This window comes from Lynx canadensis, chromosome C2 (assembly GCF_007474595.2).
Source record: "Lynx canadensis isolate LIC74 chromosome C2, mLynCan4.pri.v2, whole genome shotgun sequence".
In the NCBI taxonomy this organism is placed as follows: Eukaryota; Metazoa; Chordata; class Mammalia; order Carnivora; family Felidae; genus Lynx; species Lynx canadensis.
In genome coordinates, this window is record NC_044311.2 from 49,983,025 (window position 1) to 50,007,734 (window position 24,710).

Below are 24,710 nucleotides of genomic sequence, written 5' to 3' on the forward strand. Positions count from 1 at the left end.
TCTAGGGCAGCCATGAACTGAAATGCTGAATCTCAGCTTTACTAGTAATATTTCCCTCCAATTTACATTCCTGCAGCAGTATGTGAAAATTCCTTGTGCTCTATATTCCTGCCAAGCCTTAACATTGTCAGATTTGTTTTATTTGCCAATCTGAAGAGGCATTAAATGGGATCACATTGTAGTCTTAATGTTCATTTTCCTTATTATTGTAAGATTTGTATGTTTATTTGCCAGTAGTGTCTGCTTTAGTATAGAAGCATGTTAATGATTTTTGCCCATTTTTCTATTACAGTGTCTTATTTTACTGTGTTTGTATATGATGGATACTAAACATTAGCCAAATACATATAGCAGATACCTTCTAGATTGTGACTTGCCTCTTCACTGTTGTAATTTCACTTGGTTTCTGTTTTTATCCTTTTTTTCTTTCTCTTTCTTTCTTTCCTTTTTTTTTTTTTTTTTGCATCCTGAGAAACATCTTTATTACAAGTGTTTGGTTTCTTTACACACTTCATGAGGTTTTGTCAAATTACTTCTATTAAAAGGGAGTATCCTTCCCTTTCTCTGTCCCAAATCTAACCCTTGTTGTAAAACTGGCAAGACAAGAGCTGATCTGATTGGGGCAGGAGATCTGGAGTCCTGCATGAGTTTCTTTTGAGGCATTTATGACATTGGGGTTATGAGGAATCCATACTGAAAACCATTTCCTTAAGTCAGAATACTAAAACAAAAATTTAACAAGAAAACAAATTGTTTTATTATAGGTAAAGTTATCCCCCCTTCTCACAAACACAAGCTTAACTGATTGTCAGCTCTTTGCATTTTAACCTTAAGTAGTGTGGTCAGGAACGCCCCCCCCCCCCCCCCCAAGAAAAAAACCAAACAAACATGAAAGCCTTCTCAACAGGTAAGATAACTTCAAATTTTAGGGCAAGCCTTTGGCTTTGTAAAAGCATTTAATTTAGGTTTTGTGAACTTTTCATTTGTGTTGAGTTTGAACAGCTTTAGTTTTCTTGATCATTCAGCTGTCTTTTAATTAAGAACGGCAAATTAAAGGAGGTAGACGTGCACAAGGTTCACTGAGTATATGAAAGACAGCATTTTTCATTCAGCAAATTTTAATGACTGCTTTGGGCCACATGCTTTGGTAGGCCTCTGGGACTGTGCAGAAATCTGAAGACGTGGGGGAGAACACATGGTCTCATTGTTTTGGCAGTGCCACTTGTTTGGCTGGAGTAGAGAAGTGGGGGTGGGGAAGAGAGGCCCTACTAGACAGGGCCCATGTAATGAAAGCTTTTTGTGTAATATAAGTGACTTGGACTTTATCCTATAGACAGAGGGTCAGCAAACTGTGGCCTGCCTCCACATCTGGCCCATTGCCTCTTTTTGTATGACCTGCAAGCTAAGAATAGTTTCTGTGTTTTTATTTATTTTTTTACTTTTATTTATGTGTTTATTTTAGCACGAGCCAGAGAGAGGGGCAGAATGAGAGAAGGAGAGCCTTAAGCAGGCTCCATGCTCAGCACAGAGCCCCAACCCCGGGGCCGATCTCATGACCCTGGGATCATGACCTGAGCTGAAATCAAGAGTTGGTTGCTCAGTCAACCGAGCCACCCTGGTGCCCCAGTTTTTATGGTTTCAAATACTTGGAATAAATTTTTTTAAACTGTGTGGTTTTTTTTTTTTTTTTAATGTTTATTTATTTTGGGTGTGAGGGACAGAGAGAGAGTGGGAGAGAATCCCAAGCAGTCTCCATACTGTCAGCACAGAGCCCTACTTGCAGCTGTATCTCATGAAGTGTGAAGTCATGACCTGAGCCAAAACTAAGAGTTGGATGCTTAACCGACTCAGCCACCCATGTGTCCTGAAATAAAATTTTTTTTAGAGAATTACATTTTGTGATGTGAAAATTAAGTGAAGTTCAAATTTCAGTGTCCATAAATAAAGTTTTATTGGAACATAGCCCTAACCATTTCTTTAAGTGTTGTCTGTGGACAATACTTGTCTGTAGCTTTCATGCTATGGCAAGAATTGCATGGTTGCTTCAGAGGCAGTAGGGCCTGCAAAGACCAAAATACCTACTCTTTACAGGAAAAGTTTACCAACCCTGCTGTAGATGGTAGAGAGCCATTGAAGAAATTAATCATGGACTAACACAATCATATTTATATTTTAGTAGCTGACATTGGCAGATCTCTAGAATATAGACTGGTTAGACTGTAGCAATGTTTCCTAAACTGTGTGGTAGTTAATGTACTGCAGAAAGTGTTTAATACCTGGGTTTTTAGTTAGGGAAATTTGGGCTAAATGGGTTAACAAGTTTTGTTTTGTTTTTTTTCTCTCTTTTGGGCTTAACCCAAACCTTTATTGCAGGAAGTTTTATTTTGAATGTCTTCAGAGGAGAATGTAGAGGGCAGCATTTGCTGATGATTTTGAGGAATATTCCACTGTGCATTGTAAGAATGGACATTTATTTAGCCCTCTGCCTGCTTTTTTGTTGGGAGCTGGATCAACCTGTAACCTGCATGGGTATGGCAGGTATCTTATGACACCTGTTGTGGAACAGACAAACCCAGATGAGTTGTAGTGGTTACCTCAATCAGAGATAATGATTGTAAAAATCTTTTGTGTATTTTTTTTGGTGTTGGGGAGGAGGTTGGGCAAATGTGAATGATAAATTAGAAGATTGATTGACACAAGGAGGGGCAGAATGAAGAGACTGTTTGAAATAAGAGTCTGTAGGTGTATGGGATTTGTACAAATGTGTTTAATTGAAAGACCAGATATTCTTGCTTACACTGTGTCCACACCATAGCCTTCTGCAGGCTTTCAGACTGTTCCTTTGGGGCCAAAGATTAAATCGCTTGGAGAAATTTATACCTGTCTAGTTTTAATACTACAGCTCTTCTATTATCTGCTCTTTTTCTAAGCTCAGAGTACCTTTTAAAATGCTTTTAAATTAAACTCAGATGTAAGTATTAAACCTCCATTTTTAACAGATGAATTAAAGTACACTAAATGGAAAATCTGCCAGTATTTAATAGAAATTAACCTCAGGTCAGATATCTAATCTAGTTTTGTTTTATAACTATTCTTCTTAATAACTGTGTAATTTTATATGGTAATACCAAGTTATCTATATTTATCCAAGTCTTTGATTTTTGGGGCGCAAACATAGCAGATATTCTGAAAATAAGAAATATAAATTACTAAATTAGCATAATAAAATGGGTAATTTTCTTTTGACTTACATTAATGTCAATTTTTTTTTTTTTTTGAACAGATGATGAATAAGGTATTTGGAGGTACTGTGCACAAAAAAAGTGTTAGAGAAGATGGAGTCTTCAGTATTAGTGTGGACAACACATGCTCATTGTTCAGGTATTATAGATATTTTTAGATGAATAAGAACGGTTAGTAGAGTACCTGATTTAAAGTTGGGATTGTTACTCTTCAAAATTAGAGAATCTGGAATAATGAAATTAAGGCCATCCTAGTGGCCATCGGTGTAATTGTCATATTTGTTTTCCATTTGAGTGTCAGGATGGCAGAGGGTGGTGGGGAGGCTGATTAGGAATAGTGAAAGCCCTTATGACCTAATTTAAAAACACTTGTGCAGTCTTGGATTCCTGTTTGGAGTTGTGGACTGGGATGCTAACATTTATGGCTTTTCTTTTTTACTCTTGGGGGTACGATTTTAAACATTCGTGTGCCAGGTGTGGCAAATCGATAATGTTTTAAACTATCTTGCATCTGCCACGTGTGTTTGTATATCTCTTCCTTCATGTTTTTTGCTGGGTACTTAGCAAACAGCCAAATTGTTGGACTCATTACTAAATATGTGTTATGTTTCCCTCCTCACTTTCTCTGTGTTGAGCATAACTGTACCTAGTGTACTATCTTTTAATATAGTGAATGTATTAATTGATTTTGTTGCTAGGTGATAATAGATAAGGTGCTATAGCTCTAATCTATTTGAAGATAGGTGAATGAGCTATTCATAGCTTCCTAGAATCATTTATCTTCTGCTTGACTTGGTGGACTATTAATAGTGTTACTTACTTTCTTGATTTTTTTTTTTTTTAAGTAATCTCTACACCCAATGTGGGCTTCAAACTCATGACCCCAAAATCAAGAATTACATGCTCCAAAGACTGAGCCAGCCAAGGGCCCCCCTCACTTAATTCATTTTGACTTAAGTTTCATTTTTATTTCTTTTTCTTTTCTTTTCTTTTCTTTTCTTTTCTTTTCTTTTCTTTTCTTTTCTTTTCTTTTCTTTTCTTTTCTTTCTTTTCTTTTCTTTTCTTTTTTATATTTTAAGTAATCTGTACACTCAACATGAAGCTCAAACTTAACTCTCAGATCAAGAGTTACATGCTCTACTGACTGAGCTAGTCAGGCGCCCCTTAAATTTCCTTTTTACTTTAAAACTACATTTCCCCCTTACTGCAGTAAATCTGTAAAGTGCAGGCTGATATCGATTGATACAGAGTTAACCTGTTGTTCTTTTTTTTTTTTGGTGAATCCAAGAAGTCTGTTTATTTATAATTTAAGTATAGTTGACACGATGTCACATTAGTTTCAAGGTACAATATAGTGATTAGACAAGTCTATCCATGATGCGGTTACTTTTTTTTTTTGTTTTTAATTTATTTTTGAGAGTCAGAGCATGAGTAGGGGAGGGGCAGAGAGAGATGGAGACTTAGAATCCAAAGCAGGCTCCAGGCTCAAACTCAAACTCACGAGCCATGAGATCATGACCTGAGCTGAAGTCAGTTGCTCAATCAACTGAGCCACTTATGTTCCCCTTGTTATCATTTCTTGTAACTGCTAATTATTTTTAGTTACGGGTTTGTTATAAGGTTCTTTTTTTTTTTGTATTTGAATTAGTTAACAGTGTAGTAATGGTTTCAGGAATAGAACCCAGTGATTTATCACTTACATATAACACCCGTTGTTTGTCACAAGTACCCTCCTTGGTTCCCATCATCCATTTAGCCCACCCTACTACTTACCTCCCTTCCAGTGACTCTCAATTTGTTCTCTGTACTTAAGAGTCTCTTGGGTTTGCCTCCCTCTCTGTTTTGATCTTGTTTTATTTTTACTTCTCTTCCCCTATGGTCATGTTTTGTTTCTTAAATTCCACATATGAGTGAAATCATACAATATTTATTTTTCTCTGACTTATTTCACTTAGCATAATACACTCTAGTTCCATCCATGTTGTTGCAAATGGCAGGATTTTATTCTTTTTGATCATACTGTGTGTAAGGTTCTTAAAGGCTCCATTGACTTGTGCCTAAATTAATTCTTAATGAATAGTTTTCCCCAAATTGGACAGATCAGAAATTTTAAAATCCAACTTATTTTTATCTGAAATAGAGACATAACCCCAGTTGATACACAAAACAGGCCGTGGCTGTCTCCTCTTTAATTTTGAGGAAGAGCAAAAATAAGTGTATCTGTTCAAAGATTATCATTTTTCAAAACAGCCAAATGGCTCAAAATAATTTTATGAACTGAAGCTATTCATTACCAAAATACATTTGAAATCCAGTGCTTATCCATTTCATAATGGAGAGGTTGTTGTTTACATTCATCTGTATCCCAAGTGACTAGTCTTGAGAACCATTTTAGGAGTCATGGTGGTATATGATACTGCAAGAGGTTTTTTTAAATCTAAAGATCTGGTTAAAATTTAAAGTTTTTCTGTCTTCTAATTCTACAATTCTGGGACTCCCCTTCATTAATCCTAAACAACAATGATGACAGCAGTTAGTAAACCCAAAACATCATTTTGGCTTTAATATACTTTTATCTTCTTGCTTTATTTTTAATTAATTTTTTTTAACTTCTTAATATTCAGACCTCTTTCAGATTTTCTCATAATATAAAAAATGTCTTTTTATAGTTGATTTGTCTGAATCAGGGTCAGAGAAAGTCCATGCGTTGCATTTGATAAATGTTACTGACATTTCCTTTAATCCATGCCTTTGTTTGGCATGAGAAGTAGAGATACACATTGCTACCGGGTTGTCTTTGTTTCTAGGTGAACAAAGTTAGTCAAAATGTATTCTTTTAGAAAAAACAAAATCAGTGTACATTCTTATTTCCAATTAAAATGAATGTTTATAGGGTTTTTATCTAACTCCTTTGATTTTGCGTCTCCTTACTGTGAGGCTAAAAATCTCAATTCCTAATTATATTAATTATTTAATATTTATTTTACCCTGTGATATGTATGTATTTATACTCTCTAGCTGCAAAATAACACTACCAGTATTAGTACTATCACTTTTTGGTAGAAAACTACTGAATATTTAGTTCTCTGAAATGCCTTTTGTTCTTAAGATATTTCCTAATAGGTAAAATTTTGAAATTAGTATTTTGTAGCTTCTTGAAATTATTTTTTATGTGTGTGGTTATACCACCAACTTTATTTTTTCAGTTTTTAAATTTTACAGATTGACTTTTTTTACGTTTATTTTTTCGAGAGATAGAAAACAAGCAAGTGAGGGGCAGAGAGAGAGGGAGATGCAGAATCCGAAGCAAGTTCCAGGCTCTGAGCTGTCAGCACAGAGCTGGATGCGGGGCTCGAACCCTTGAACCGTGAGATCATGACCTGAGCTGAAGTAAGACACTTAACCCACTGAACCACCCAGGCGCCCCAACAGATTGCCTTTTTTGGTATTTAATGCTCTCATTGACTTTTTTTTTTAATGATGCATAGAATAAATTTAAATTCCAGCAGATTTGCACTGTTACATGGTTCTAAATTTTTTGATTTACACGTACGGTGAGCTAGTATTTCTAAAGGGAAAAAACAAACTTTAGTGATAAGATGAGTAAGTTCTCGGGATCTAATGTTCAGGGATGATGACTACAGTTAACACAGTATTGTATACTTGAAAGTTGCTAAGAGAGTAGATCTTAAATAGATGAAAAAAATGGTACCTATGCTAAATGATATGTGCTAACTAACCTTATTGTGGTAATTATTTCATAATACAGGTGTATATCAGATCATCAGGTTGTATATCTTTAACTTACACAATGTCATATGTCAATTACATTTCAATAAAGCTGGAAAATAAAGCATAAGGTCTCATTGATCATGTCTCTAAGATATTTGTATGTTGTGTTTTATTTTTTGTATGTTTAGGGGCCTTCAGAAGGAAGAAATTGTTTTGCTTACCCACGGAGATAGTGTAGACAAAGTAGCTGATGGATTCAAGGTTGTGGCACGTTCTGGGAACATTGTGGCAGGTGAAAATTGTTAAACCTTTGCAGATCTCATTTCAAAAAACCTTATCTGAAAAGTCTAAAAATATGTTTCTGTATGAGGTACTCAAAAAGATTTTTTTAAGAGTTATTGTAAATGTCATAAAATTGACCATTAATTTATGAAGGGAATTCAATATTAGATTATTTAGAAGTTACTTACTGGTTTGCTCTGAAATACTTAAAAAAATGTTCGTTAATTCATTCATTTTTTAAAATTAATTAATTTATAGAATTTACTTATTGTTTACATCCAAGTTAGCATATAGTACAACAATGATTTCAGGAGTAGATTCCTTAATGCCGCTTACCCATTTAGCCCATCTCCCCTCCCACAACCCCTCCAGTAACCCTCTGTTCTCTATATTTAAGAGTCTCATCTGTTTTGTCCCCCTCCCTATTTTTATATTATTTTTGCTTCCCTTCCCTTATGTTCATCTGTTTAGTATCTTAAATTCCTCATATGTGTGAAGTCATATGATATTTGTCTTTCTCTAATTTCGCTTAACATAATACCCTCCAGTTCCATCCATGTAGTTGCAAATGGCAAGATTTCATTTTTTTGATTGCCGTGTAATACTCCGTTTGTGTGTGTGTGTGTGTGTGTGTGTGTGTGTGTGTATACACTACATCTTCTTTATCCATTCATCTGTTGATGAACATTTGGACTCTTTCTGTACTTTGGCTATTGTTGATAGTGCTGCTATAAACATTGGGGTGCATGTGCCCCTTTGAAACAGCACACCTGTATCCCTTTGATAAATACCTAGTAGTGCAATTGCTGGGTCATAGGGTAGTTCTATTTTAATTTTTTGAGGGACCTCCATGCTCTTTTCCAGAGTGGCTACACCAGTTTGCGTTCCCACCAGCAGCGCAAGAGATCTTCTCTCTCCGCATCCTTACCAACATCTGTTGTTGCCTGAGTTGTTAATGTTAGCCATTCTAACCAGTGTGAGGTGGTATCTCATTGTGGTTTTGATTTGTATTTCCCTGATGATGAGATGTTGAGCATTTTTTCATGTGTCAGCCATCTGGATGTCTTCTTTGGAGAAGTGCCTATTCATGTCTTTTGCCCATTTCTTCACTGGATTATTTGTTTTTTGGGTGTTAATAAAAAATGTTCATTCTAATAAAAGTTCTCCAGATGCAAGATACTGCTTTTAGAGCTCAGGAAAAATTGGAGAATGGTCTGTTTTTCTGTTGTGCCTTATTCATAATTGGGTTTTTAAATGCCTTCCTTAGGTGTACATGGATATTTGCAAAACATCAGACTAAGCACTCAGGACATTTCTCTGAGCCAGGATTGGTAAACTGTGTTCTATAGTCTGTTTCTGTATGTTCAGGACCTAAAAATGATGTTTATTGTTATTAAAGAGTTATAATAAAAGGCAGGGATTGTGTCCCATGTATGCATGTGTCCCTAAGGGCCTAAAATTTTTACTATTTAGCCCTTTGTAGAAATTTTACCAATCTGTGCTTTAAACCCATTTTTATTCTTGACTTTTCTGAGGAAGAGGAATTGATTTTCTGGCAGTTTGTGATTTTTGACATGCTCACTTGGTTAGTTATGTAAATAATTATCAATCCTAGAAGTCAGTAGAAAATGGGTTTATCAATAAAGTTATTGTTTGAAATGCCACGCTTAAACAATAAGTTGAAGAAAAGATTTGTCATGGATAAACTGAATTGAGTATTCAGCCTGCAATTAGTTAATTAGACTAGTACATTAACATAGAAATGATTGATAATGGTTTTCGTCTTGAAATGTTTTTATTTAATATAAAAGATCAACAGTGTTAGATGGCTTATGTATTTTTTTTCATTCAACAAATACTTGTATACCTACTTTGTGCCAGTCACGGTTCTAGGTGCTAAGGATAGAGTAATGAACAAACTGGACAAAAGTCTCTGTTTAACATTTTAGTTGGGAGGAGGGATGGGACAGACAATACACAAATACAGAATATGTCAAGTGTCAGACGGTGTGTAAGTGCATTGAAAAAATACAGGGAAGAGAGGAGTGTTGCAGAATATGTGTGATTAGGGTTGTTATTGTTTTCTACAGGATATTCAGGGAGGGTATTCCTATAAAATGATACTGGGCATGAAGGAAGTGTGACCCTTCTAGATAGTTGGGGGAAGAGGAGATAGTAGTACAAAGCTCCTGGGATGGGACCTTGTTTGAGGAACAGCAAGGAGACTATGTGGTTGGAGCAGAAGAAGCCTGGGGGAGAGTGGTAGAGGTGAGATGAGGGAGGTGTTTGGGGGACCAGAACACAGACCCTTTGTGACCACTATGAACTTTTTGGCTTTACTCATAGCAAGGTAGAGTTTTGAACAAAGGAGAAACTGAATCTAATTTTAGGCTTACCTTGGCTACAATGAAGAGCAAAGAGGAATGGGTCAAATGTAGGAGTAGGGAGATCACTTAGGAGTCTATTGTAGCAATTAGGAGAGGGGAGTGTAAGGTACAGTGTGGGAGAGGTACAAGTGGTCAACAGTTACTGGTTTCTCGCATAGATCTTGTATGTACTTTGTTAGATTTATACCAAAGTATTTCACTTATTTGGGTGCTAATTGTGTTTTCAATTTCAAGTTCCACTTGTTCATTGTTGATGTGTAGGAAGGCAGTGAACTTTTGTGTATCAACCTTAGATCCTGCAACCCTGCTATGATCGCTTATTACTTCTAGTGTTTTTCTGTGGATTGTTTAGGATTTTCTGTATAGATGATCATGTCATCTGTGAACAAAGACAGTTTTATTTCTTCTTTCTCAACCTGCATGCCTTTTATTTTCATTCTGTTTTTTTCAGTGTTTTTTCTCATTGTTGTTCAGTTTTGGTTATTTCTATTGAGATATCCTGTAGCTGAGAGCTTCTTTCCTCAGCTCTGTCTGGTCAACTAATAAACCCATCAAAGGCATTCTTCATTTTTGTTAACAGTGCTTTTTATCCTAGCTTTCTTTTTGATCCCTTCTTAGACTTTCCATCCCTTTGCTTACATTACCCATTTGTTTTTGCATGCTGTCTGCTTTATCCATTAGTCTTAGCTGCTTAATCACAGTTTTTTAAATGTTTATTTATTTTTGAGAGAAAGAGTGATGGAGGGAGGAGCAGAGAGAGGGAGACAGAGCCCGATGTTGGGCTAGAACTCACAAACCATGAGTTCTTAACCTGAGCCGAAGTCAGTCGCTTAACTGACTGAGCTACCCAGGCGTCCCAATCCTAATTGTTTTAAAGCCTGATCTGATCATTCCAACATCCCTGCGATATCTTAGTCTGGGTATCTGGTTCTGATGCTTATGGTATCTCTTTGAACTGTGTTCTTTTCCTTTAGGATGCCTTGTAATTTTTTGTTTGTTTTGATTGTCATGCATGATGTACTAGTTAAAAGGAATTGTTGTAAATAGGCTTTTAGTATGTGATGGTAAGGTGTGGGGATAGGAAGAGTAGCTCTCAGTTTTTTAGTAAGCCTGGGTCCCTGGGCTGTGGAGTTCACAAGTACTCAGTTTTTTCTCACTGTTAGATGGAATGTGATGACTAGAGTGGGCTGGATTTGGAGATTTCCCTTCTAGCAGGTCAGTGGTCTCTGATAGAAAGCTAACTCTTTAAGTGGATTAAATAGTTTCTCCTGAGAGTAGATAGACCTAGTTAAGAAGAACAGAATGTCCTGGTATATTTTAAAATTGTTTCTTTTTCCCTCTCCCTGACATTTACTTTGAGAGCTTAGTCAATCTCCTGGAGGTAAGATTCACAAAAGTGTCAGGGCCCGTGATGAGTGGGTACTCTTGGAATTTTTATCTCTCAGATTTTCACACTGAATCTCTAGCAATTCATTGATTATAGTTTAAGTTTCCCTACCTCAGCAGTGGTTCCTGTGGATGTTTGCACTCATGGGTTTCTGCTATGGTAAGTTATGATTCTCTGTGTTCATCTGCAGTCTTTCCAAGGGCAGTGGTTAACTTTCTGTTTATTGTTAGGATAGAGCAGTGTCCTTCAGGTTCTTACATGCTGGACTGGATACTGGAAGCAAGACTGGGTTCTGATAGGTTTTGAAAGGAGAGACAAAGGAATTGCTGTTGGATTACATGTGGAGTGGGGAAAAAAGGGTATAATTGGGCTTTAACTCCCAAGTTTTATGACCTGAGTATCCAGAAAGGTGAAGTTTTTGTTGACCTGATGGGTAAGAATGCAGTCATGTGGATTTGTGTATTAAATTCAAGATGCCTTATTAATCATAGAAATAAAGGTATGAGTAGACATTTGTATATGTAGGTCTAGACTGTAGAGTAGAAAATTGGGCTTGAGGCATAAATTTGGGAGTATACCATCATATGGGTAGAATTTAGAGCTATGAGAGTGATAGATCACTCCACGTATAGAGAAGAGATTTAAGTGCTCAGTACTGGGCAACTTTCATTTGTAGAGATGGATAAGATGAGGAGGAACCAACAAAGATTAAGAAGGAACAGTGAAATCAGCAATGAACCAAGAGAGAATGGTGTCCTAGAATAGAACCCAAGTAAAGAAAATGTGAAGTTCGTTGGTATAGTAGAATGAGTATGAGTTTGGGAGCCTGCTAGACCTGATTTAACTACTTACCTAGCTGTACATTTCTTGATATCTCAGAGCCATAAACAGGGGTAATGCATGCACATGTAAAACATTAAGCCTAACACCTGTTGCTTAATAGGCAGTCAGTAATTTCAGAAACACATTATCCAAGTCCATGAAGTCATATCTGCAGTTAATAATATCTAAGAAAGGAGTACTTAGAATATTCTGACAGGCCTAATACGTAAAGTTGGTAGCTGCACATTGCATATGAAAGCTACGTGGGACCGAGAGCCAAAATTGAGTTATCATTGGGGTGCCTGGGTGGCTCAGTTTGTTAAGCGTCTGACTTCGGCTCACGTCATGATCTCACAGTTCACGAGTTCGAGCCCTGCATTGGGCTCTGTGCTAAAAGCTCAGAGCTTGGAGCCTGCTTCAGATTCTGTCTGTCTCTCTCTGCCCCTCCCCCACTCATGCTCTGTCTCTCTTTCTCTCTCTCAAAAATAAACATTAAAAGATTTTAAAAAATTGAGTTATCATTGTATTATGTAGACAAAGTAATCTGGGTGGAGAAGTTGAAAGTACTGTGAAATAATCTCTGTAGGACTTACTTCACTGTCATACATAAAAACCTTTGAAGAAAAATTGTGGCAATGTTGTTTTTGTTTTATGTGTTGTCTTTTTTTTCCTGTAGCTAAAAATGCACTGATTTATATCAGTTTTCACATTTATAGAGGAAGAAATTGTGAGGAATTACTATGGGTACTTAGTTGAGTCTTCAACATGAAAAAATTTTAATTTGTGATTATTTTCTCTATAAAGGTATAGCAAATGAATCTAAAAAATTATACGGAGCACAGTTCCACCCTGAAGTTGGCCTTACAGAAAATGGGAAAGTAATACTGAAGAATTTCCTCTATGATATAGCTGGGTGCAGTGGGACCTTCACTGTGCAGAACAGAGAACTTGAGTGCATTCGAGAGATCAAAGAGAGAGTAGGCACATCAAAAGTTTTGGTAAGGAATTTACATCTGAAAGTCTACAAATTTATTTCAGTAATGTTAGAACTCAAAACTGGCTTCATCACCATAGCCCTTAAATGTTGACTGGGTGATGGGATGCTTTGTGAGTTGCACTGGTTCAGAGTGCTTTTCCAATTACCATACATACTTGTGCTAAAAGCAGCGTTTTTAAAGCTGATAGTTTTGTTTGTTTACTCAATTTGATTTTTCTTTTAATTTCACCTTTTAGGTTTTACTCAGTGGTGGAGTTGACTCAACAGTTTGTACAGCTTTGCTGAATCGTGCTTTGAACCAAGATCAAGTCATTGCCGTGCACATTGATAATGGCTTTATGAGAAAACGAGAAAGCCAGTCTGTAGAAGAGGCCCTCAAAAAGCTTGGAATTCAGGTCAAAGGTATTGATGAACCCCAGAAGAGTTAATATATATATGAGGATTTATTTAACAAATCAAATCTAACCTTATGGTTTGAATGAGCTCATTGCCTTAACCAAGTACAGGTTTCTCAATAAGCTTATAGTTATGTTTTTTACATTATAAGTGTCTGGTTCAAGGGGCGCCTGGGTGGCTCAGTTAGTTAAGCATCTGACTTCGGCTCAGGTTATGATCTTGAGGTTCGTGGGTTTCTAGCCTTGCGTCAGGCTCTGTGCTGACAGCTCAGAGCCTGGAGCCTGCTTCTGGTTCTGTGTCTCCCTCTTTCTGCCCCTCTCCTGCTCATGCTTGTTTCTATCTCTCAGAAATAAATAAAACCTTAAAAAAAATTTATGAGTATCCAGTTCAAGAGGTGTCCCAGTATAAATTTTAAAACTGTTGACTATTCCTAATGCTATATACAGGTAACTAAAATTTCAGCTACCATTTTGTTCTCTTCTGTTCATTTCTCTTTTTGGGTTATCTTTTCCCATCTGTAATATTATTTATGGATGAGAATTTTCAAGTTTTCCTACAAGTATGGATGTACAGATTATTTTACAGACTGAAAGGCTTATACAGAGGAGTGAAGAGTCTGTGGTCATCTTTTCTTTTTTTTTAATGTTTATTTCTGAGACAGAGCATGAGTGGGGGAGGGGCAGAGAGAGGGGGAGACACAGAATCCAAAGCAGGCTCCAGGCTCTGAGCTGTCAGCACAGAGCCCAACGCAGTGCTCGAACTCACAAACCGTGAGATCATGACCTGAGCCAAAGTCGGTCGCTCAACCGACTGAGCCACCCAGCCACCCGTATGGTCATCTTTTTTCCTAGTTTTTTTTGAGAAATCATTGATAACACATCACTGTATAAGTTTAAGACAATAGCATGATGATTCGATTTTACATGTATTTTGAAAGGATTATCACAGTAGTTCCAGTTTACATCCATCTTCTCATATAGGGACAGTAAAATTAAAAAGGAAAAAAAATTTTATGACATGAACCCTTAGGATTTACTCTTAACTTTTCTGTGTATTATTCAGCAGTATTAGCTATAATTGTCATGTTGTACAATATAGCCTTAGTGCTTACTCATCTTATAATTGGAAGTTTGTATCTTTTAACCTAACCTTCTTCCCAATTCCCCTTCTTCCCACCCTCCACCTCTGATAGTAAGTCTGATCTCTTTTTCTATGAGTTTGGTTTTTTTGGAGTCAACATATAAGTGAGATCATACAGTATTTGTCTTTCTCTGTGTAACTTATTTCTCTTAATACATACAAGGTCCATGCATGCTGTCACAAATGGGTAGGATTTTCTTGTTTTTTTAATGGATGAATAATTTTCCATTGTATATATGTACCACATCTTTATTTACCCATTGATGGACGCTTACTTAGGTTGTCTCCATATCTTAGCTATTGGAAGTTATGCTGCTATGAACATGGGAATGCAGATATCTTTTTGAGTGCTTTCATTTCCTTTGGATATATCCCAGAATTAGAATTGCTGGATCGCATGGTAGTTTTATTTTTAATTTTTTGAGGATCCTCCAAACTCTTTTCTTTAAATTTTTTTTTTTTAAATGTTTGTTTATTTTTGAGAGAGACAGAGACAGAATGCGAGTGGGTTAGGGGCAGAGAGAGTGAGAGAGAGACACAGAATCTGAAGCAGGCTCCAGGCTCCGAGCTGTCAGCACAGATCCTGACGTGGGGCTTGAACTCATGAGCTGTGAGATCATTACCTGAACTGAAGTCGGATGCTCAACTGACTGAGCCACCTAGACGCCCCCCTCCAAACTCCCTTCTATAGAGACTGTACCAATTTACAATCCTAACAACATTGCACAAGGATCCCATTTCTCCACATCCTCGCATTTGTTAATCTCGTCTTTTTGATAATGGCCATTCTGACAGGAATGAGGTAATACCTCATTGTAGTTCTAATTAGCATTTATCTAATAGCTAGTGATATTGAGCTTCTTTCTGGGTACCTGTTGACCTTTTGTATATCTTCTTTGGAGAAATAGCTATTCATATCCTCTGTCTGTTTTTTCATTGGGTTATTTGTGTTTTTGCTATTGAGTTGTAGAAGTTCTTTACATATTTTGGATATTAATCCCTCTTATCAGATACATGGTTTGCAAACATTTTTTCTCATTCTGTAGGTTGCCTTCTTTTTTGTTTTTTTTAATGTTTGTTTATTTTGAGAGAGAGAGAGAGAGTGAGTGGGGGTGGGGGGCAGAGAGAGAGAGAGGGGGAGAGAGGGAATCCCAAGCAGCAGAGAATCTGCTCAGCACGGAGACAAGCTGCGGGGCTCCATTTCAAGACTGTGAGATCATGACCTTAGCTGAAATCAAGAGCCAGAAGTTTAACTGACTGAGCCTTCCAGATACCCCTGTGGGTTTTTACTTTATTGATGGGTTTCTTTTGTTGTGCAGAAGTTCTTCAGTTGGATATAGTCCCACTTGTTCATTTTTGATCTGTTCTTGTACTTTAAGTGTCCTGTGCAAAAATTCATTACCAAGACCCGTGTCAAGGAACTTTATTTCTGTGTTTTCTTTCATGGTTTCAGGTCTTATATATTTAGGTTTTTAATCTATGTTGAGTTAACTTTTCTGAGTAGTAAAAGACAGAGGTCCAGTTTCATTCTTTTACATTTATATATTCCATCACCATTTATTGAACAGACTGTCTTTTCTCTATTGAGTATTCCTGGCTGTCTTATCAAATATTAGTTGATTGTGTATGCTTGGGTTTATTTCTGGGCTCTTGATTCTGTTTTTTGTTTTGTCTGTTTTTATGCTGATACCATATACTGTTTGGATGAATATAGTTTTATAGGATAGCTAGAAATTAGGAAGTGTGATACTTCTGCTTTGTTCTTCTTTCTCAGGATTTCTTTAGCTATTTGGGGTCTTTTGTAGTTAACACATATTTTAGGGGTGTTTTTTCTACTTCTGTTTAAAAAAACCCGTTGGGTTCTTGGTAGGGGTTGCATTAAATCTGTAGATGGCTTTTGGTAGTATTGACATTTTAACAGTATTTTTCTAATCCATTTATTCATTAATTTTCCATTTGTTTCTTCTTTGATTTCTTAAATCAACATCTTGTAGTTTTCATAGTAGAGATCTTTCACCTTCTTAGTTAAATTAAGTATTACTGTTTTTGATACTGTTGTAAATGGGATTGATTTCTCTATTTTTTTTGAAAATTTGTTGTTGGGGCGCCTGGGTGGCTCAGTCGGTGAAGTGGCCGACTTCGGCTCAGGTCATGATCTCGCGGTCCGTGAGTTCGAGCCCCGCGTCGGGCTCTGTGCTGACAGCTCAAAGCCTGGAGCCTGTTTCGGATTCTGTGTCTCCCTCTCTCTGGCCGTCCCCCATTCATGCTCTGTCTCTCTCTGTCTCAAAAATAAATAAACGTTAAAAAAAAAAAAAAAAAAAAAGAAAGAAAATTTGCTGTTAACATATAGAGACACTACTGATTTTTGTATGTTAGTTCTGTATCTTGCAACTTTACTGAATTCATTGATCAGATCTAAGTTTTTTGGTTCAGTCTTTAGAGTTTTCTCAATATAAAGTCATGTTACCTGTAAATCCAGACAGTTTGATTTTTTTTTCCTTTCCAATTCTGATATCTTTTATTTCTTTTTCTTGCCTGATTTTTCTAGCTAGGACTTGTAGTACTTATGTTGAATAGGATTGATAAGGGTGGGCACCCTTGTATTGTTTCTGGTCTTAGAGGGAAAGCTTAACTTTACACCGTCTAGTATGATATAACTGTGGGCTTGTTGTATGTGGCCTTTATTATGGTGAGATATGTTAACTCCTGTGCCTATTTTGTTAATAGTCACTTTTTTTTTAATTTAATTTTTTTAATTTTTTAATTTTATATCCAAGTTAGTTAGCATATAGTACAATAATGATTTCAGGAGTAGATTCCAGTGATTCATTCCCTATGTGTAATACCCATTGCTCATCCCACAAGTGTCCTTCTTAATGACCCTTACCCATTTAGCCCATCTCCCACCCATTATCCCTCCAGTAACCCTCAGTTCTCTGTATTTAAGAATCTCTTATGTTTTGTCCCCCTCCCTGTTTTTATATTCTTTTTGCTTCCCTTCCCTTATGTTCATCTGTTATGTATCTTAAATTCCACATATGGGTGAAGTCATATGATATTTGTCTTTCTCTGACTTCGCTTAGCATAATACCCTCTAGTTCCATCCACATTGTTGCAAATGGCAAGATTTCATTACTGAGTAATACTCCATTGTATATCTATATATACCACATCTTCTTTATCCATTCATCTGTTGATGGACATTTGGGCTCTTTCCATACTTTGGCTGTTGTCAATAGCACTGCTATAAACATTGGGGTGCACATGCCCCTTCAAAACAGCACGCCTATATCCCTTGGATAAATACCTAGTAGTGCAGTTCCTGGGTCTTTGGGTAGTTCTGTTTTTAACTTTTTGAGGAACCTGGTCACTTTTTTTTAAGTCCACTAGTAAATTTTTAGTTTTTTTTTTTTTTTTTAATGTTTATTTATTTTTGAGAGAGAGAGACAAAGCATGAGCGGGGGGGGGGGGGGCGGAGGTGAGAAGAGGGAGAGCCAAAGCACAGAGCTGTCAGCACAGAGCCCGACATGGGGCTGGAACTCATGAACCGTGAGATCATGACCTCAACCGAAGTCAGATGCTTAACTGAGCCACCAGACACCCCTAAACTTCTTAGGTTTTAACTGCATTTATGTTTGTAGCTATCTTTAATACTTTTTTTTGTTTTTAATGATTATTTTCTTTTTTTTTTTTTTTTTTTCCAACATTTATGTATTTTTGGGACAGAGAGAGACAGAGCATGAACAGGGGAGGGGCAGAGAGAGAGGGAGACACAGAATCGGAAGCAGGCTCCGGGCTCTGAGCCATCAGCCCAGAGCCTGACGCGGGGCTCGAACTCACGGACCGCGAGATCGTGACCTGGCTGAAGTCGGACGCTTAACCGACTGTGCCACCCAGGCGCCCCTTTAATGATTATTTTCAAGAGAGAGTGAGCGAACATGAGCAGAGGAAGGACAGAGAGAGGGAGAGGGCCTGAAGCAGGCCCCAGGCTCCACGCTGTCAGCACAGAGCCCAATGTGGGGCTCAAATCCATGAACTGTGAGATCATGACCTGAGCTGAAGTCAGAGGCTTAACAGCTGAGCCACCCAGGCGCCCATATCTTTAATACTTTTTAAAAACAGGGTGTAATCAGTAGTTACATTGAAATCAAGTCCATACTTTGATACAAACCATGCATATTATTGAATTAGTTGGAATTGATGCCAGAAGGTTGACTGTAAAATGAAGACTTGTCGTTAAACACGAAGTGAAGACGAGTCTATTTCTTTCTCTTTTGAAGCTTCACTAAAATAACATTACAGGCATAAAACAAATATAATGCTACAGGACAAGGAAGAGGGGAGGTGATAGCAGTCTAATGGTGTAACAAAATGTTGGAAGGTGGAAAGCAGATGGATAATGTGGATTTTCTCTGATAAGCTAATGGCTCTTGACCAGGATGCCTCACTAGCCAAGCTTTTTCCAAAATCCTGGAATGGACCCTAGGAGTGTCTTTACGTATTTCTATATTGTTGTGAAAGGTGCAAGTAAGATATTTTAATAAATTGTAGTTAATTCATTTTGTCTTTCCACCATAACTTGAGCTTTGTTTCGTGGTGTTGAAGTGACTGCAGGCATTTTGGGATTAGGCTAAGAAAAAGTTGAGTTGGGGACACATTTAGTTTGGGTTTAATGGCATATATGTGATTTGTAATCATTTCTATGTGTAGTTTGTGTTAACCATCCTAATATTAACTTGTGATTAAAAAAAAAAAAACAAAAACCTTGTGGTTATTCATTCTTTTTCTTTAAATTTTTTTTTTTTTTTTTTTAACATTTACTTGTTTTTGAGAGAGAGATAGAGCATGAGCTGGGGAGGGGCAGACAGAGAGGGAGACACAGAATCTGAAGCAGGCTCTGAGCTGTCAGCACAGACCCTGAAGTGGGGCTCGAACCCATGAACTGTGAGATCATGACCTGAGCTGAAGTCAACATTGAACTGACTGAGCCACCCAGGTGCTCCTCATTCTTTTTCTTGAAGGGAGCCTCCAAGTTATAAAAGTTTTATCCTCACAAAAACTTGCATCTGTCCCTGGTAACTGATATAGTAGAAGGGAGGACTCTCAAACTTTGGTGGGAGGGGTGTTAAGGGGAGGAAGGTAACAAAGTTGAGACTTGTGGGGAGGCTCAGGGTTGACTTCCCAGTGTGGTGTGGTTCTCTGGGTGATCCTAAAACCGATTGGTTGAATACCTGAGAAGGAGATCCTTTTCCTTAACACAGGAATAAACTGCTTCTATCCCTCCACATCATAAGACTAGATTTACTCTCTACAGAGGCTAAATAAAATACACTCTGGATTTGGGCATATCAATACCAGGCATAGTTGAGGGTAGAAATAAGATTCTACAGTAGAAACAGTAAGATTAAGTAAAAATCTGTGTACTGAATGGCTACTCCCTCTCCTTGCCACTTTCTGTGTTCCATTATCAGAATGCTGATAGGCAGGAGATTTAGGGTGTCTATTCTGGGGTAATTGACCAGTTTAAGAGAAAGAGCTACAAATTCACGGCTGTATCCCAGTGAAATGACCAGCTGTATTTCGGTGAAACTCACCAGTTGTTCAGCCTTTCTACCAAGTAGAGATCTTAGTCAATTTTTAAGTATCTTGCTCTTTAAAAATAAAAGGACAGGGGCGCCTGGGTGGCTTGGTCGGTTAAGCGTCCGACTTCGGCTCAAGTCATGATCTCACGGTCCGTGAGTTCGAGCTCCGCGTTGGGCTCTGTGCTGACAGCTCAGAGCCTGGAGCCTGTTTTAGATTCTGTGTCTCCCTCTCTCTCTGCCTCTCCCCTGTTCATGCTCTGTCTCTCTCTGTCTCAAAAATAAATAAACGTTAAAAAAAAATTAATTAAAAAATAAAAATAAAAATAAAAGGACAGCCAGAGATTGCTACATATATGTTGATAAACATCAGTTTTTCAAGAGACTAGTTAATTCAGTGTGCACTTCTGAGGACTTTGACCCTTCTATATGAACCACTGCTTTCAATTCCCTTGGGGCTATGCTTCTTCCTGTAGCTTTTCCTTATTGCTCTGGTGGGGCATTGAATACAGGGAAAGCAGCCACCATAATTTATAATGTCATGGCCTTGGATTATTAAATGCCACAGGATTCTCAAAAGAACAAAATTTAATGAGTGCCTATGTCTGGACACTGTTAATCGTGGTTTGTTGGTAGTTCTTTAATATGTAGGCAAGGTAAGTTGTGATCAAAAGATCCATCTAGGTTTTCTTTCCGTGGTTTGACCTGTTATTTATGGTTTTTAAAAATGTTTTATTTTAAAATGTGCTTCTCCCTCTCCTTCAGTGATAAATGCTGCTCATTCCTTCTACAATGGAACAACAACTCTACCAATATCAGATGAAGATAGAACTCCACGAAAAAGAATTAGCAAAACGTTAAATATGACTACAAGTCCTGAAGAGAAAAGAAAAATTATTGGAGATACTTTTGTTAAGGTACCTTTTTGATATCCACATTGTATGCTATTTTTGATGTGAATTTTACTATTTGTTTCCTTGTTATATCAAATAAGCAAGTTTACTACCTAATTTTAATTCTTTTTTTGGTTAAGAATTTTAGTGTATGTTGCTATTATACTGATTGGTAGAAACTATTGTATGTTTTAAAAACCATGTTTACTTATGTTGCCAGTCTATTGTTTTAACTATTTTAGATATTTTCAATTGATGTTAGACTTCAGTTCTTTGGATATTTCAATGGCTACTTTTCAGGCTTTGAATGTTTGCATACCTTTTTGAATCTCTAAAGCATATGTTCTTAATTTACTTCTGGGAGTTGGTGCAGATTTTATCTCTTGGTCAGGATTGTAAAAGGACTCTGAGAAATTTTGCTGACGGTGTAAAAAAGACTGCTATCATTTTAAAAGATTTGTCTCCTAAAAGGCTGTTTTACTCCTCTTGGTTATAGATTGCCAATGAAGTGATTGGAGAAATGAACCTGAAACCAGAGGAGGTTTTCCTCGCCCAAGGTACTTTACGGCCTGATTTAATTGAAAGTGCTTCCCTTGTTGCAAGTGGCAAAGCTGAACTCATCAAAACCCATCACAATGACACAGAGCTTATCAGAAAGTTGAGAGAAGAGGTAAAAGCTTGTGAGAACTTTAACATAAAGCCTTTCTCCCTCTCGCTCATCCCTCCCTGAATCATTTTTAATTGTACAGTTCAGTAATGTTAAGTATATTTGCTTAAGTATATTTGTTATGAGACAGAGCTCCATAACGTTTTCATCTTGTAAAACTGAAACTTTATATACCCACTGAACAACAGCTACCCTCCTTTTCTTCTTCCCAACACCTGGTAATCACCATTCTACTACTTTAGATACTCCATATAAGTGAAATCATATAGTATTTGTCTTTGTGACTGGCTTATTTCATTTAGCTTAGGTCCTCAGGGTTCATCCATGTTGTAGCATGTGACAGGATTGCCTTCCTTTTTAAAGGCTAAATAATATTTTTTTGTATGTGTACACATTTTGTTCATTTATCTGTCAGTGGACATTTGGGTTGCTTCCACTTTTGCCTATTGTGAATTGTGTTGTTATGAACATGAATTGGCAAATATCTCTTAGAGACCCTGCTGTGAGTATTTTTGGCTACATACAAGAAAGGCTGGATCATGGTAGCTCTATTTTTTTTTAAAGGTGTTATTTTTAAGTAATCTCCATGCCCAACATGGGGCTTAAACTTCTAACCCTAAGATTGAGTTGCATGCTCTACTAAGTGAGCCAGCTAGGTGCCCCATTATAGTTCTTTTTTTAATTTTTAAAAGGAACTTCTTAATATTTCCATGGCAATTAAACCATATTCTAGTCCACCAGCAATGCACAAGTGTTGCTGTTTGTCCACACTTTACCAACAATTATTACTCCCCCCACATTTTTTTTTTTTTTTTTGGTAATTCACACTCATTAGGATGACTATTATCTGTCTTTATTTTATGCATCTTAGTGGATGTGACGTGGTATCTGTGATTTTGGCTTGCATTTCCTTAATAACTAATGATGTTGATCATGCTTTTACATGCTTATTAGCCATTTGTGTATCTTCTTAGAAATATCCAGATCTTCTGCACATTTATAAAAAAGTTTATTGATTTATTTTTATTTTTAAAACTTTTTAAAAGTTTATTTATTCATTTTGAGAGAGAGTGACCAGGGAAGGAGCAGAGAGAGAATCCCAAGCTGACAGCACAGAGCCCAGTGTGGGGCTTGACTTATGAACTGTGAGATCATGACCTGAGCTGAAATTAAGAGTTGGATGTTTAACTAATTGAGTCACACAGCCGCCCCAAAAGTTTATTTATTTTTGAGACAGAAAGAGAGTGCACACATGAACGTGAGTAAGGGAGGGGCAGAGAGAGAATCCCAAGTAGGGCTCCATCTCACAAACCGTGAGATCATGACCTGAGCTTAAATCAAGAGTCAGATGCTTAACAGGTGCCCCCAGATCTTTTGCACATTTGTAATTGGTTTGTCTTTTTATTATTGAATTGCAAGTGTTCTTTATGTATTCTAATTATAGATCCTTTATCAAGTATGATTAGGTTGTCTTTTCATTACTTGATAGTATCATTTGGAGAGCTTTAATTTCGAAACACTAGTATGGTATTTTTGTTTTTAATTAAAATTGTTTTTTTAATGTTTATTTATTCTTGAAAGATAAAGACAGAGTGTGAGCAGGGGAGAGGCAGAGAGAGAGAGGGAGACACAGAATCTGAAGCAGGCTCCAGGCTCCAGGCTGTCAGTAGCACAGAGCTTGATGTGGGGTTCGATCTCACAAACCGTGAGATCATGACCTGAGCTGAAGTCGGATGCCTAACCAACTGAGCCACCCAGGCGCCCATTAATTTTTTTTTTTAATGTTTGTTTATTTTTGAGAGAGAGAGACAGAGCGTGAGCAGGGGAGTGGCAGAAAGAGAGGGAGACACAGAATCTGAAGCAGGCCCCAGGCCCTGAGCTGTCAGCACAGCGCCTGATGCAGGGCTCGAACTCAAAAACTATGGGATCATGACCTGAGTCGAAGTCGGATGCTTAACCGACTGAGCCACCCAGAAGCCCCTAGTATGGTATTTTCTAATTGTCTTGTATTCTAATGAGAACTAGATCAGAGATAGTGGTTAGGACTGCTCTGATTTATTTATATTTGAAAGGTTTATGTTTAAAATGTGTTTCAAAGAGAAATGTGAGGATCAGTAAAATATTTGCCTAATTTCTTATAAACATATGGGAGGAGATATACTTTAAAATACGAAATTTTAAAGAATGGTATTTTAATCTAAGGTAAAAGACAATAGGAGAGGCCAGTAATTTGTCACTCTTTATTTTCCATGTCATTTTGTTACTAATTTGTATTAATTGGCTTTCTGCCTCTGTAGGGAAAAGTAATAGAACCTCTGAAAGATTTTCATAAAGATGAAGTAAGAATTTTAGGCAGAGAACTTGGACTTCCAGAAGAGTTAGTTTCCAGGCATCCATTTCCAGGTAAGGAAAAAAAAAAAAACAATTGCTTGATTTGCCGTTATACCTTCATGTTGAAGAAAAATCAGTTCAGACAATTTTGAAATAATTTTTTATCTCACGGAATATGTAACTTTAGAGAAAGGAAAGGGTGGGTAGGGGATAAAATTCTTCTTAGTATCTATTATATATACTTCATTTTCTTACATAATCATTTTCCATTGTATTTGTGTATATATTACACCAGCCCAGTGAGTCTGGCCTATGATGTTGCCATCAGATGAGAAAAACAAGGCATAGAGATATTTTAATAACATTGCCACACAAGAGCTGGGATTTATATGTTATTTCTGCTATACCATGATGTATCCCATGGAAGACCAGGTTAAAATGTGGTTCTCTGAAATCCTAAATCCTATGGTTAAATTGAATGGATGAATTACTTCTTTGCATAGTGCTGTATGTAACTAATTCATGAACAACAACAAAAAAAAGTACTTTGTTTAATCATGTGCTGCTGTCATATAGAAAAATAACTAATTAGAGGTGGTATTGGTTTAAATTTAGGACTGAGAGTCTTAAACTGTTTTTGTTATAAGTTCTTGAGCTTGGGTAAGTCTTGTACCTCAGTTTCTGGCTCTTTGTAATAGTTATTAGGTGATGATTTGCAAGAATGGCCTAATTAAATTAAACACAGTAAAGGTTAACATTTCTGAAATACTAGTATGTGCCAGGCATTCTGCTAAATAATTTACACATACTGTCTCATTTGATCCTCACAATAGAAACTACCATTATTCTTTTTTA

At 37.0% G+C, this 24,710-nt stretch overlaps 1 protein-coding gene across 1 annotated transcript in view; it reads left to right on the forward strand.

The window, feature by feature from the left end:
* GMPS (guanine monophosphate synthase) overlaps positions 1-24,710 on the forward strand; it is an 81,022-nt gene that overhangs the window by 32,406 nt on the left and 23,906 nt on the right. The window contains exons 4-10 of the mRNA XM_030329466.1: positions 3,284-3,381; positions 7,163-7,266; positions 12,657-12,850; positions 13,086-13,251; positions 20,730-20,881; positions 21,354-21,527; positions 23,822-23,927. Coding sequence (XP_030185326.1) covers positions 3,284-3,381; positions 7,163-7,266; positions 12,657-12,850; positions 13,086-13,251; positions 20,730-20,881; positions 21,354-21,527; positions 23,822-23,927 — 994 coding nt within the window. The remainder of the gene's footprint in view (positions 1-3,283; positions 3,382-7,162; positions 7,267-12,656; positions 12,851-13,085; positions 13,252-20,729; positions 20,882-21,353; positions 21,528-23,821; positions 23,928-24,710) is intronic.